Consider the following 14,974-nt stretch of genomic DNA (forward strand, 5'->3'; position numbering starts at 1 on the left):
TCATCGTGATGAATGTTTCGCTTCTGTTGACGTGTGCACTCTAATTAGAAATTTAGTGATGTAGGCGTCGTTGAGCTCAAGTGTTACCCATCCAAATGCACGGCGGCGCCTGTGCTGACCTGCGCAGTGTGTTCTGTGTCTGGGCAGATGGAGGAAGGGTGGGTGGGAGGCAGAGGGGAGGGCAAGGGAAGGTGAGGGGGAAGGTGCGAGTTGCTCTATCTGGTCTCTCACCTGCTGCGGTGCACTGCTCAGGCCTCCCTGCCTGGAGGTTAGCTCAGCTGGGATTGGTAGGCTCCATGCCTCCTCAATAAGAGGGAGCATTTTACTTTTACCCTGTAGGCTACTGAGCTGGGGGTTACTCAACTGAGCCTAGGGGAATGGAAAACGACGTGAAAAACAAAAAAAAAATAAAATAAAAAAATGAATTTTAAAAAATAAATTTAAAAAAAAAAAAGGACAAAGTTGTGATGACCTCAAAAAACAAGGAATGATCAGAGCAATGGCAAATATAGGTAGAGGTCTTTTTTAACGATTTCTGGCTGCATGGATCATCATCATGAATTAACCACACAAGAAAGTGCTTATATGACACAGAGCAACAGTCACAGATCAATTAAAACAAGCCGAGTCGCTTGTCTTAATGCGACATGATATTACGCTGGCAAACGTGGTGGAAATGTGACGTTCCTTCATGCACATTCAAAGGAAAATGACACTTTTTGGACAAAAATAAGGATGAATATATGGGATATAGGAACTGTCGGAACCCCCGACTGATTGTAAATGAGGGAAACTTTCTGTCTGCTACTTTATGTACCCTAGCTGTCGGGGTCTTTATCAGAGCTGTGCTAGAATCGGGTCTTTTTTCTTTTGAATCTGCCTTCAAATCCAAAATGAAACCCATGTAAATGTATTTCTGCCCATTGGTATCAATAAATTAAACATAAGACAATCTGCGTCTCAATTGGGTTAATTGGTCAATAAAAGAGGGGGAAAAAAATCGTATGCAGGAAACATGTAACTCTGGAGGAAAAATGATTTTCATTTTTAATAGGTCAGAATAAATCAGTCTCTTATAAAACTGTACTTCCCCCAAATTTCTACAACAATTTGAATTTAAGGAGAGAAAACATCTGAGTAAATGCCATAGCTAGGACCACAACTATTTGTGAGCAGGGAACTTTTAAATCCTACTATCGGGTGCTGGTTTGTTAGAACTCCACATCGCTCCTCTTTGTTTTACACAATTATGGAAATCATTACATAATTTGTCACCTCAGGTTTTGATTAAAATTTTCTTTCCTTTTGTTCTTTAGAAAAAAAATCTATTGCCTAACTTTTGAAAAATTAACAAAGGTGTCAATTAAAGCTACGTTTTATGGTTTTATTGGGAATAGAAATGTGTTTTTAAACATCGTCCAAACCTAGAACAACCATTTCAGAGTCTTGAAATAAAATCGGTAGGTAGGAACAATTTACAGGGCTTTTTTTGGGGGGCGGGGGGAAGCATTTGAAGGCAGCAAAGGACAGAAGGGTTCTTACTTGAATTTAGTTCGTAGAAATGTCATGCACGAAGAGAATCTCTGAATCCCACAGTATCTTAAACCCAATTCCCTGAGAATATTATATAGAATACTTAAGTTTTTTCCCCTACAAGAAAATTTTTAAAAAAGGAGAAGAAATGGTAGTACAGAAGACACTGAAAGATCCCAAAGCTTTCACTCCCGGGCAAAATGAGGTTTGTTTCTTTCAGTAGCATGCATTGGCCTGAATCCTACTGCACTCAGAGAAGTAATCAGCAGCCGGCGGATTGCATTGTTCCACAAAAATCCAGCTTACGCCGTCTTCCAAAGATATTAGGGGGGGAGTGAGGGAGGGAGGGCAGGATCTCCCAGCCTTTAATTGCTCTTTTCACCCACCTGGAGACATTTGATGCGGTGGGTTAGAGCGGCGGTGTTGGTGCAGCCTTTGCTGCGCGTGGCGTTGATGTAGCACTTGATGGCGTCGTGCGGCTGGTTGCAGGACTCGTACAGAGTTCCCAGGTCCATCCAGGCGGCGGCGTGGCTGTGGTCCAGCTGCACGGCACAAATGTAGGCCTGCAGGGCGTCCATTGGCTGGTTTTGCTGCTGGTACAACACCCTGAGAGGTTCGCAAAGAGAGGAGAAGAAAAAGTTGACATTTAAGAATAAAAACAAAAAAAATACCCCCAATACACAGAAACAGACATTTACCCTATAGAGCACCAAGTATCCGCGCTGGCCTCCGATTTATCTATGGATTGCCGATAAGAGACGAAGGCATCCTGGACTTTGCCAATACTAGCGTAGCACCTGAAGGTGCAAGAGAACAAGGAGTCATTAGGGAGCTCGACAACAGCTGAAATATAATTTAAGAAACGTTGCTACGGTTTCATCAAACGGTAAAAATTCCGTCTGACGCGGCGTACCTGCCGAGGAAGTACCAAGACTGTCCGGAGTTGGGGTCAGCTTCCACCGATTTCTGTAGACACTGGATGGCATAGCTGTCCCTGCTGGCTTTGTCCCCCAGCTGTTCCACTGTGTGATGCATCCAGCCTGAGAAGAAGTCAAAAAAAGTTTTTTAAATAAAAAATACTCTGTCAGAGATGTGTTTTTAATTGAAAATTTGTTCCACAACTAAATGGCAAAGAAGCTTACCCAACTGCTGCAGGGTGGTGGCCTTCACCTGAGCAGGGAGGTCCTCCGTCTGTAGGAGGGTCTCGTACGCCTCCTTGGAAGCCCCGAATCTCTTCTGCAATAGTCAGTTAAGAATAAGCGGATTAGAAAGTTTTCATTTGTCTTATTCAATCTTTTAGGAGTAAGAACATATTAGAAAAATGTGTAAAATGTGGTTAAAAGAAGCATTCTTCCTGTATAAATGTATATAAGGGTCATATTAGATCATGATTGAATACATAGAGGGAAGCTACAAAGCTTATTGCAAAAAAAGTTGAGTGGAAGGAAAACGTACACCAGCAACAGGGATAATTGCAGTGGTTAAGAGATACATTTGTAATTTATACATGCTCAAGTAATGGCCATTTAAGACCAATGATTGGACATAAGGAAGGCAAGCAACAAAAATCAGTTGCTAAAAAAGCTGGCTGTCCACAGAGCATAGTTTAGAGAAGGTTGAATGGTAGGAAAAAGTACACAAGAATCAGGGATAACTGCATTCGTCAGAAGAAGCATTTTTAATGCATTTGTAATGGTCGTAAATATTCTGGTTGGACAAAAGAAGTTAAAAAAAAAAAAGGTTGTCCAAAGAGAAACTTGAGATTGAGAAAAAAAGTGCACCAGCAACATCAGAGAGGATTGTCAAGTCAAATCTATTCACAAGGACTGAACTCAGACTGGAGGCAGTGCACTGAGAGCCACTGATGGGCCACAAATGTCCCAAAATGCCCCGTTCTTAAAGCGACACCCTGTGGTGCTTTGTTCATATTTAGTCATGTTTAGTCATGTTTTGCAGGTAAACATTCATGAAGTGGGGCAGAAACTCGAGGTGTGTGTTACGTTCACACATGTGGCTGAATCTGACCACATTAGCTGCAGCATGCTGCTGCTGCTGCTCCCGGCTCAGCGCTACTGTAAATCTCCGCTGCAACCCACATAAAGAGACAGAGACGCCACCAGCATACCGAAGAAGGCAAGACAGACTTTGCTGTTTCCGTGGCAACCCCCGATGATCGGCTAATCTTGTACTCCCCTCGTGCGCGCAAAAACCCTCCTGCCCACCCAATCTCCCCATCCATCAGCGCCTGGTTTATGATGCAAGAAAAACAGGGCTTTCCCCAACATTGAGATGCTCACATATACATTTCTATTACTAATAGAAAAGATGCTTTTCACACAAACCAAAAAGTAATAAGAAAAAAAAAAAAACACATTCCTGTACCCTTGAGAGCAAGGACAACGGATGCACAAGTTCAGCAAACCGACGAAAATAAAACCAAAAACTTACCTGGATCTCATACAGATGAGCAATGTGGAACTGGACTGTAAAAGGACAGAAGAAGAAGAAAAAATGGATTAGGCAGAAGTTAATTGAACATTCCTCCCCCTATCAGCTAGCGGTCCTCATTTATCTTCTAAAGTCTTTGGAAAGTAGTGCAGCGGCGTCGGGAGAACCTGCGTTGGGAGAACCTGCGACGGGAGAACCTGCGACGGGAACGGATAGGTAGCCGTGATCCTGGCGGCACCTCTCTTTGTCTGGAGCGCTGCAGTGTCTGATCTAAGCTGCCTGAGTGACTCTCAGCAGATGGAGGGGAGAGAGGGAGTTGGGGAGAGAAAGTGGGGGAAGGTGGAGGGGGGATGCGGGGGAGAGATCGGGGCTGCCCTTGATATTTTCTGTCTGCATGTGTGCGTGTGAGAGAGAAGTGGATGAGGAGGGGAGGACACGCCGAGGCAAACAGCAACGGGGGTAAAGAAAAAAAAAATCTGGGAGAAAAGGGATGCTGCCGTCGTCAAGGTAACAGGTGCTGAGGTTGAGCTGCATTTTAAGTCATGGCTTGACTTAAACACTACAACACTTTATAGAGAATATATGTAAATAAAAATTTTGGTGGCTTACTTTCAGCTTTGGACAAAGTGCAGGGGTTGGAGTCAATCAAAGCCAGCTGAAAATGCTGCAAAAAAACAACAATGAGAAATGAGTCAAATTTTAATTAAACACACGCAGACCATTCTGGTTTTCTGCGTACCTTTAGGCTCGACTCGTAGTCTGTGTTGACTTTGAACATGAGGCCCAGGCGGAGGTGGATCTCCTTGGCCCGGGAGAATCCCGGATCGATGTACAGCACCTCCTGGAATGCTTTGATCGCCCTGCGGGAGAAACCAAGACGACATGAGGAGCGAGAGAGTGACGGAGCCGGGAGCAAAACGCTGCAGCGCATCCTGAAGGAGTGTCGTCTAGACCTGAACGCTAAGCGCGTTTCTTCGACAACGGCCTCTGATGCGGGTGTAAATTCTGACCAGGCTAATTCAGCTTTCTCCCAAAAACATTTAGTAATTTGAACTACTGCCACTCAAGTTTCTTGAAGTGTTCAGTTTGAATTATTGTGGTATTTACGGGAGAAAAAAAAACAAAAAACAAAAAAATAGACAGCATTCCTCTATGCATCACTTGGACTGTTTAAAGTACGCAAGATGCATGAGAAATTTTTGTATTTACTTAAAGAGGAAACTGTTGATATGAAACACATTTAATGCCAAATACTATATTTCTTAATAGTAAATTCTGCTGCATTTATCCGACCAGGAAGGCTGCTGAATTTGCAGAAATGCGACAAACAGAGATGGGACTCACCACTGAAAGGCGTTATAGTGGAAGTAGACCATTCCCAGGCCATACAGAAACGCAGCATTCTGGATAAGAGGGAGAGATGATTTGAAATTAAAAACACAAAACTTTACCACTTCATTCCTACTCAAACTAAAAAATTTAAAGAAAAAGAAACGAGGTTAAAAATGGTGTGAAAAACTACAGATGAGAAGGCTTTGTCACTTGTAGCGAAACACCAAAACTGTTCGACTTTGAGGTTACCTTCTAACGTTTATTACTTATTATAGCAAACAAAAAAAAAAACAAGAAAGAAAGAAAGAAAGAAAAAAAGAGGTTAATTCATTACTAGCATTTAGCCAAACCGCAGAAGTTCACAGCCAGGTGCTCAGAATGACTGACATGAAACCTGAAACCGCATCTCAGGCTGACATCTAACCCAAATGAGACCAGAAAGTCTTCCTGTGAAGGAGCGAGCGCAGGCGTGGGCGGTGAGGCAGCGTGGATGCGTGTGTGTGTGAAAATAAGTGTTAAAAAAACAAAACAAAACAAAAAAAACAAAGCCTTACCTTCCAGTAGTCTGATTGTAAACTGTAGTACCTCTGGTATGCTGATAATGCTGGAATGAACACAAAAATGTGTGAGAAATTTGAAAAAATAAAAACATTGATAATGAAAAAAAAAACAAAAACCTATTGCTAGACCCTGCATTTTTTCCTTCCACTCAACTTTCAATTAAAATGCTTATAATTGCTAGATTCTTCCCCAACGACTTTTTGTGGCCAACTGATATAGCAAAACATTTGGGTTAAAACCTCATTTTTGTTTGCTTTATGTGCATTTGTAGAAAGTCATAATCATCAAATGTTCTCAAAATAGAAGTTTAAGATGTATGTAATCCATTCATACAACACAAAAGTTTCGCTATTTGAACTGAAATAGTGAGAATAAAGGGATATTTCTAGTCACTGGAAGGAAGGCTCACCTTTTGGATAATCCTCCAAGAGGAGGTTGAAGTGGCCAAGCTGGCAGAAGATCTCAGGCTCCACTTTCCCCTCGGCTTTCAGGATGAGCGAATCGTAGCAGCGGACAGCCTGGGAACAGCAGGAATAAACTCGCGTTAAACCTTCCTGTTGTAATTTTAGCTATTAGCCGTTTTCCCAATGGCATAATGGTTATAAAACGCATACTTTTTAGTAAAAAACAATGACTTATGAGTGCTTTCTGATTACATAAAAAGTTACAAACTCTGTTAACAGAATTAACTGATGCACAGTGGTGAAAATATCAAAAAGTTAAACTGACATTTGAGTTTAAAATTTAGAAAACGTCTCTAACATTAGGGAAGTTGTGTAACAGAGAGGAAGTAAACGGAACTACACTTGATAAATAAAAGACTAAAAACTCTGTTCTGTTGCAAATTTTTTTAAACTGCACGATTTTGTTGTTTGGTTTAATGTAGAATACATTTATATTTTTCAGGACTGACCATTTCAGAAACTTTTTTTTTATTTTTTTTTTTATGAATACTGTAGTGTTCCTTTAACAGTAGAGCACAATATGGAAGCTGCTCAACATACTTGATCCAAAAATCATTACTGGAACATCCACAATAATGTTGTGCCTCTCTAAAATTAGCCTACCCCCTAAAAACAGAATTGTGGTTTATACCTGCGACTTTCAGACTTAACTGATAAAATCTCATGTTAGGGTACAAAAAAATCTGTTTGTCATTGAAAAAAACAAACAAACCCATAATTATCGCTAAATCTGCGTTACAAAGGAAATCACGTGAAACTGACTTCCAGCTGGGATTATATCTGAAGAACATTAAATAAACCAGTTAACTCAAATAAATCATGTAAAAGCATAGTTTTTAAAACATAGACAATTTCTCTGTGATTTAAATCGAAGCCTGACATCTTATTTTTAATAAAATCTGAAGAAAAATAAAGTAAAGGAGAGAGAAGGTCAAACTTTAAAATAAAAAAAAGCAGTTTCTAAGGAAGATGTTAATATGTGATGCTTTGCAGGGAGAATCGAGGTAAGCCTGAATGGAAACAACCTTGGGACCACTCACACAGATGGATGATTGCTTGACTTTGCAAAATAAAAAAAGCTTCTACTTCTGACAGAAGCTTATGTAACCAAACACACGTAGAAGAAATATAAAGGAAATAATAATAAAATAAAGGAGTGTGGGGTAAAAGGTGCGTGAATCTGAAATATGATGATTGCCGGCAGTAGACATAAACCGGTCTGACTTTTCACATCTGATACCGAGTCCTGGTTTCATCTGGATTCCAGTAATAAGTTTTCAACTATTGTTATGAATGTTATGCGAAATACAAGACGGATATTATTTTATAAGTTTATGTTTCCTCCCACTTTGACTTGGAGATTAGAGCTGCAAAATATTAGTTACCAATGCAACACTCTTGTGGAATATCACCAAGACAATATTGATTAAACAACATTTCCTTGACTTTATCATAGATTTTCCTTCCACCCAACATTCCACTGGTATCCAGCACTCTGAATTGCCAACTTCGTTCATAGGAATTATGAAGATGGGAAATTATGACATATGAAAATCCAGACATTTCCCCCCCCCCCCAAAAAAAAAAAAATTGTCTCGCCACTTACAGTTTAGCTATTAGTTGCTGTGAGTTAGCGTCAGTACCAGCTAGTCACTAGTGATGGTGACCTATTTCTGTCTGCAGCATTGAACCCAGTCTTATCTGCACACAGTGCAGAGGCCCCCACCACTGCAAAGCGCCAGACAGGGCTGTCAAAAACTGAAACACTGAGTGGGAGTGGAGCAATTAAAAATAAAAAAAAAAGTATAACAATAAGGTCAAGTGGTGAGTGTTTATGTCTACAGACTGGGTTTGGTTTAACACAAATAGACAACATTTCATTAAAAACAACAACAAAAAAAACTAAAATTTGACAACTGTTCCCACAACCCATTAGAAATGTTTATAATAAATAGTTTCTTTTAAATTTTTTCCTCAATGGAATTTGAAAGAAAAAAAAAAGTGCAGGTTTTTTTTTTGACAGCATTTTTAAATCTAACAATCTAATTTTTCTAGCAGTGAAAACTGATCCTACAGAAACGAAAATTACATCAAAAGAGAAACGGGGATGTATCCGTGCGTTCATTTAACAATTTTAAACCTAAAATTTTCTGTAAAGCCCTTTCGATTCAGCATCCAATTTAATACAGCGTTGTTTTAAAAGCGCACACCCCTTACTGAGGCACTGAAATCAACGTCCGCTGAGCAACTTTAAAAAGCAAACAACAACATACGCAAAAAAAAAGAGCTTTCAGGACCGTTTCTCGATTATCTACTGTGACGATGGGGGATTAAAGATGGACTGAACCAAAGCTGTACATCAATGTTTTTAATCAGAAAAATGGTTTAAAAATCACTCTGTATGAAACATAATTACTCATCCGAAATGGAGGTAAGCTGAATGTAAACATCATATGGAGAAAAGTAGGCTAAAGTGCAAACCAAGCTTCCTGTAGTATTCAAACAGCCCCAAAAACCATCGCAGTGATTATAGTAGCAGATGTGTGACCACACCGGTACTATGTAGACGCAGGTGTGCTTCAATGGTGCATTCAAGTTCAACTTGCATTCAAAAATGAAACAGACTACTTAGGCAGTTTAAATTTAGTATAATGGTTTTAATAAACAATAAGAAAAAAATCTAACTAAATCTCTAATCAATTCTATATGGCTCACTATCTGGAATGCTCCAAAATATAAATAAAAACCACACGCCTGTCAGAAAATATTAACATACACTGTTCGCGGTTGAGTAGAGTAAATATATACTTGAAAATGTGTCCAAGATACACCAAAATTTGATTTTTAAAAGTGGTTTTTGAGCATTGTTGCGTTCAAAGAAAAAGATAGGGAAGGAAAGACACAAAGAGAGATGGGAGACAAGGAAAGACATAAAAAAGAAGAACAGAATCAAAGAGGAAAGAACAAATTATAGACAGTGAGGCAGGTCAAGTCTAGCAATACAAATACTTCTCCAGAACCAGAAAATACTCAAATTCTCTCCGCATTTTAACCATACTCTGAATTTTTGGTATGACGTTATTTTAATGCGTTTTTCAATCAAATTGGAGTAATTATAACAAACAGCGTTGTTATAATTACTCCCAAAGATCCATTTTGGTTGTTTTGGGCTTACTCCACATTAGCTGCCTCTTTTCTCTCGCGAGAATTGCCACACTAATACGGCACACTTGTCCCTTTGCTGCTTCTGTGCAGATAGAGGTAAAGGAGCGGTTCCACTTCCTAGTAGGTATCCCACACCACCTAGCGAGCGGATTCATTGAAGGCCTCTCAAAATTATCACGCCACCTTTTTTGGACAAAATTATCATACAGTCACAAAGACTGAGGAGTGCGTACACGCCAGTGCGTTGTATTGTGTTACGTACAGGTAGACTGGTGAAAGCACATGCATAAACTGTAAACAAAGGACCCTGACACCATCTTGGTCGACGAGTGGGACACGCATTCACAGTGCGCCAAGACCGGGGAGGAAACCCAACATACCGCTAGGCAGCACGTTTACGGTTCGGAGCGAAGCGTTCGCATGAAATTTGTTGTAAAGCTATCGGTGTCGTTCCGCCATCTTGGACAGGCAACCAGCCATTAACGTCACTTGAAACGGTCGTCAGATGGTTCCTACTTCACGCAAGCAGTCATCCAAACTCAGTTTATGTAAAAAAAAATATTATAATAATAATGTATTCATCCCATCAACTGCAAGCTAAACAAAAATCCCGAAGGAAGTGCTCCGATACGAGCTAACCACAACTAAACAACATCAATTGCTGTGGTTATATTATTACCATCATAGTTTATTTGGGTACTGTTAGAGCGGGGGCATCTACGGCATGCAGCTAAAAAAACTGACATTCACTTCTCATTCAAGTTAAAGGCTTGCATGACTGAAAACCATAACTACGCTGTGCACAAGTGCACACAGATAAGCTGCTTGGAAGGGCGGTTGCCTCAAACTAACATATGCTAACGCTAACTAGCAGGGTAAATCGGAAGAACGAATGATCTTGCTGGTAACACAAGCCACCCAGTAGTCACAACATGTACCCGCAGGTGCAGGGCTGCTCATCGGATGAGAGTAGCTGAGCTAACTGGCTAAAAGAGGGGCTGCGGCTAACTGGCCTTGGTTTCTCTACAGAGTGGGCCACTTGTATTCGGCCTAGCCCGCTAAATTAGGAGTGAATTTTAAAGCCCTGCACTGTGGTTTGTATTCTTAAACAAGTTCTGTGAATATGAACGCAGCTTGGTAATGCAATGCATCCACTTAGACGAGCTACCTTCATCAACAGGGCCTTCGTTCTGGCGCCATCTTCATGAAGCTTCTGAAATCCAAACAGTGAGCTGCAAAGCAAGAAGACAACATAGGCGGCTCAGTATCACTTGCAGGGCGGTTCAGGGACATTTAAAACACGCAATGGCGAAAAGCGATTAATTTTGCGTGTCTGAGCATTAATGCGAGTGCGCGGAGTTGATATTCCCGACCTGTCGATCCCGGCCAGAGTCTCCCTCTCCTGGGCTGTCAGTGTCGGAAAGTCCTCCTCTGTTTCACTCGCTTTTCCCGCCGCCATTTTCTTTCCCTCATCACCAGCAGAAGAAGCCGAGCCGAGACTCCGAGCAGCAGCGCAGGCGGCGGCGGCGACGGAGACGCCGCACGACTGCATGGGACGAACGCAGTGCTCCGCCGAGTCAAAGGAAGGAAGCCGAAGACAACAAAATGATCAAAAACTTTTCCCCAGGATGATAAGATGCTGTTCGGTGTAGTAAATCCTGTCGGGGGGGCACAAAAGCGCTCTCCGGGTATCTCCTCACATTTTTCATCACAAAGTAATATTATCCCGTTGTTGCGATGCACGTAACTGAGTGCAGTATCCAAGATGTGGGTATTTCACGATAAAATGCGTTTCGGCCGCGAAGATAAAGTTGTTATAATTGTGAAACCCAAGCGAACCCACGCGCCGTTCTAGCCCCGCCCTCTCTTCCCATTTCATCCAATAGTAGCGCCCATTTCCTACCATATGACTTCTCTGCTATACCATTCTTTTATAGTTTAATGTAAATTTGTCCCTGAAAATCGGTAATTATTAATACCACTACGATAGATAGATAGATAGATAGATAGATAGATAGATACTAACCCTCACAATTTGTCCCGTAAGTTTTAGCATCAACAAATAAACCACTTTATTATCATTATCACTATTATTGTATATATACATACATATGCATATTATATTACACATTATTATTATTACTATTATTACATTAATAATACACTTCTTCAATCATTGTTTTTCATCAGTTTGAAAATGTGATTCTACATTTTCATCTGATAGAATCATATTTCTAATGGCTATAGAGACGATTATTTAAAAATTTTTTGTCCTTTGCAGTTATTTGCAGATATCTGGGATGTGTGTTATGTAAATCACACCTTCGTTGGTTGCAGTTCCCGATATTATTCTATTTAAAAGGAGAAGCTGAAATAAATTTTGCCCTTTAATATGGTGTCAAACTCCAGTCCTCAAGGGCTCTGTCCTGCAGGTTTTAGATGTGCCACAGGTACAAAACACGGGACTAAAATGGCTTAATTACCTCCTTCTTGTGTATATAAGTTCCCCAGAGCCTTGCTAATGACCTAATTATTCTATTCAGGTATTCAGTAGAGGCACAGCTAAAAGTTGCAGGGCAGTGGCCCTCCAGGACTGGAGTTCGACACATGTGACACCTCTATTTTCATTCATGCCGTTTATGATGACTTCTTATTAGCAGGCACGTGTTAATTCTCTTTAAACAAACCACTACGAAAGTGTGAGTCTTTTTGTCTTGAGTTTATGTCTTCTTGTGTTTTTTTTTAAAAAAAATTTGAATAATAACTATTTATTATTATTATCATTTAGTTCATAAAGTTCAGTAACGAAGAAATGCAATTTGCAAATAATTTCCTAAACCACTGAATGTAAATAAATAAAATGACTTTTTTTTTGCGTGACGTAGCAAGTCATCATGATGTGGGCGTGGCTTAGAATTGTCAACATCCCGGTGACATAACTAGTATCTCCAAAATGGCGACGGGGGACCACAGAGAAGGTTAGCAACTGTTCTAGTTGGGATTACTGTTAGTTCTAAATGATTTATTGATTCTTTTTCTATAAAAACCTAGTGTTGGAAATGGAATATATCTTTCAAACACAGTAAAAACAAACCCGTATCACACCGGGAGCTATTCGCTATATACCTAGCTAATATTAGCTTTGTAACTCCTAATAAAAAAACACGTATGAACTGAGCAGTTGAGTTTAGGGTCAGTAACAGCCTAAAATATACATTTCCTGTGGTTAACAACACAGCAGGACAGGACGACCCAGAGAGCGAAGATGAGGTCTATGAGGTGGTGGACCTCACAGAGTACGCCCGGAGGCACCAGTGGTGGAGTCGAGTGTTTGGGAACAACTCCGGGCCGATTGCTGAGAAATATTCCGTGGCCACCCAGATCATGATGGGAGGGGTGACTGGCTGGTAAGGACACTGTGAATCGACTAAAACAGAATCTCTATGCAGTTATTTCCCATCAGTTAAACGATTAAGTCTACGATAATATCACTTTAAATGTTCTCGATTACATACAATGTCTTGCAAAAGTTCTACCTATTGAAAATGTTAATATTTATCCAGATAACAAAATCTAAGTATATGTATATATATCAATTTCATGTGATAGGCAAACATAAAGTAGGATGCAATCTTAAATTTGAAGAAAAAAAAAGAATGTAGTTTTTCTGTATTTAAAACTAGCTCCTGTTATTCTGTTACATGTCAATAAAATACAGTTTGTACTGAACACTTGGTCTATTGCATCAAATTATAATAAAATCTAGTCAAACTTATTGTCATATGACAAAAATATTGAGACTTTCAAAGAAAATGACCGCTTCTGCAACCTGTCCAGGTGTGCTGGCTATGTTTTCCAAAGAGTCGGGAAGATAGCGGCAACTGCCATTGGTGGAGGATTCCTTCTTTTACAGGTAAAGGCATGGAAACGATGCTTAAATGCTGCCCTTTGCTTAAAATAAAAAACCAAAACGTTGCCTCATCCTTTGGAATACTAAATTGAAAAGTGAAGAGTATTGCTCAACAGAAAGAGGAGCTTTGTGTGTGATGGCTCTGGGTGGACATGAGCCATCTGGGTGCATACACAGCATTGCATTCATATTGGTTCTTTTTTTTCCATCTGTTGAAGCAATCTGTTATATTTCACATTGAGATAAACATCTGGTTATGATTTATTCCTCCTGCAGATTGCTAACCACAGTGGTTACGTGCAGGTGGACTGGAAAAAGGTGGAGAAGGACGTAAACAAAGCAAAAAAGCACCTGAAGAAGAAAGCAAACAAAGCAGCCCCTGAAATAAACACATTCATTGAGGAGGTAAAGGTACCTGGAACAAAGCTTGCTCTTTTTCTACCCCCTTTTTTTTAAATTCAATCATGCTGATGTCATTTATCCTTTTCAAAGTTTATTAAAATAAGAATTAAATGTGGTGTTGATCTGAAACAAAGCAGTGCCCTCTAGTGTTAGGTTAGAACAGCTACATCAAAATGTTTCCTGATTGAGGAAGTTTTCTTTTTTTGCCTCATTCTCCTGCAGGCCACAGATTTTATAAAGAGGAACATCGTCCTGTCCAGCGGGTTTGTTGGTGGCTTCTTTTTGGGACTGGCATCGTAAAGCTGCAGCTCACACATTACCCTGCCATCTACTGTGAATCTTATCACTACATTTCTCTCCATAGTTTACCTCTTTGCCCCATGTGTCTCATTTATCACATACTGAAGTGAGAGTAGGGGTTCTGCTATATATGTAAGCATGATCTGTTGCGACAGTGGCATTCCTGCTTTATCCAAGTGTTTTCTTTTCCTTTTAGATACTGAAATGGACCGCTGTGAGTGTCATTGTAAATATTTCGATTCTCATCAGAACTGTACATATTTCATACACTAGGAGTGGCCAAACTCTCAACTAATCCCAAGAATTACCTTTTTTTATGTTGCTGGAATATTAGAAAAGTTAGTTTTCTCAAAGAATTGTGCATTTTCGCACCAAACGGGATGATCAAAATGCTTTTTAAAATGACTGGATGGTCATTGGCTGAACTGTAATAATGACCAGACTGTAGATCAAAAACAAAATGAAAGTGTCTGGTTACTCAAAAGCAGCAACTTTGACTCGTGAGCCTCTTGTTGTAGTGGTTGTGAGTCCCTTGGCGTTTGTGTAGGAATAAAAGTGTCGTTACATTATTTACAGCAGTCAAACTCTACTCTTAAGTTGCTTGAATTTTATTTTTGCCTTTTTCGTATAAGTGCAATAAGCTATATCATCATTTGTTCTTGAAGATGTTGCTAAATCTTCAACAGGTGTTTTTTGCTGTTTGTTTTTATTTGACATGATTTTGATAACCCTGTTTGCATTTCATTTGTGTCTTTTTGGAATAAATATGCTTGAATTTGTTGAAATTCAGTTTTCTTAAAGTTTGCTCTTTCATCAGGAGATTTACATATGCCTCTCATTAGAAAATATTTGATTAGTA

The 14,974-nt window shown here is 39.9% G+C and overlaps 2 protein-coding genes across 9 annotated transcripts in view; one reads left to right on the forward strand and one right to left on the reverse strand.

Annotated features, from left to right (window-relative positions):
• Positions 1 to 11,055, reverse strand: part of LOC103475798 (lysine-specific demethylase 6A-like) — a 22,501-nt gene extending 11,446 nt beyond the window's left edge. For 2 of the 3 annotated variants that reach the window (XM_008427680.2, XM_008427672.2), the window contains exons 1-13: positions 10,877 to 11,055; positions 10,672 to 10,735; positions 6,284 to 6,392; positions 5,868 to 5,917; positions 5,326 to 5,384; positions 4,721 to 4,841; positions 4,591 to 4,645; positions 3,982 to 4,016; positions 2,676 to 2,769; positions 2,447 to 2,573; positions 2,232 to 2,330; positions 1,920 to 2,139; positions 232 to 369 (exon numbers count right to left, since the gene is read on the reverse strand). In XM_008427680.2, the coding sequence (XP_008425902.1) occupies positions 232 to 369; positions 1,920 to 2,139; positions 2,232 to 2,330; positions 2,447 to 2,573; positions 2,676 to 2,769; positions 3,982 to 4,016; positions 4,591 to 4,645; positions 4,721 to 4,841; positions 5,326 to 5,384; positions 5,868 to 5,917; positions 6,284 to 6,392; positions 10,672 to 10,735; positions 10,877 to 11,055 (1,350 nt within the window). The remainder of the gene's footprint in view (positions 1 to 231; positions 370 to 1,919; positions 2,140 to 2,231; positions 2,331 to 2,446; positions 2,574 to 2,675; positions 2,770 to 3,981; positions 4,017 to 4,590; positions 4,646 to 4,720; positions 4,842 to 5,325; positions 5,385 to 5,867; positions 5,918 to 6,283; positions 6,393 to 10,671; positions 10,736 to 10,876) is intronic. The other variant, XM_008427691.2, reaches the window with a different exon arrangement.
• Positions 11,056 to 11,058: 3 nt separating this feature from the next.
• Positions 11,059 to 14,900, forward strand: LOC103475814 (FUN14 domain-containing protein 1). 6 transcript variants are annotated; one of them, XM_008427710.2, is made up of 5 exons: positions 11,059 to 11,191; positions 12,742 to 12,910; positions 13,341 to 13,416; positions 13,690 to 13,824; positions 14,038 to 14,900. In XM_008427710.2, exons 1-5 carry the CDS (start codon positions 11,140 to 11,142, stop codon positions 14,113 to 14,115), a joined length of 510 nt encoding a protein of 169 aa, XP_008425932.1. In that variant the 5' UTR covers positions 11,059 to 11,139; the 3' UTR covers positions 14,116 to 14,900. The 6 variants fall into 6 exon arrangements, with proteins under 6 accessions (XP_008425932.1, XP_017157812.1, XP_008425952.1 ...); XM_017302323.2 differs by having other exon boundaries at positions 13,690 to 13,818; XM_008427730.2 differs by having other exon boundaries at positions 13,717 to 13,824.
• Positions 14,901 to 14,974: the final 74 nt, after the last annotated feature.

The sequence above is a fragment of the Poecilia reticulata genome, chromosome 2 (genome assembly GCF_904066995.2).
Source record: "Poecilia reticulata chromosome 2, P_reticulata-male-v2, whole genome shotgun sequence".
In the NCBI taxonomy this organism is placed as follows: Eukaryota; Metazoa; Chordata; class Actinopteri; order Cyprinodontiformes; family Poeciliidae; genus Poecilia; species Poecilia reticulata.

Coding starts and splice junctions, on each gene's coding strand:
- LOC103475814 (XM_008427710.2), top strand. CDS start 11,140: ATGCTGTTCGGTGTAGTAAATCCTGTCGGGGGGGCACAAAAGCGCTCT. Junction 12,911..13,340: donor ATGGGAGGGGTGACTGGCTG/GTAAGGACACTG, acceptor CAACCTGTCCAG/GTGTGCTGGCTATGTTTTCC. Junction 13,417..13,689: donor GAGGATTCCTTCTTTTACAG/GTAAAGGCATGG, acceptor TTCCTCCTGCAG/ATTGCTAACCACAGTGGTTA.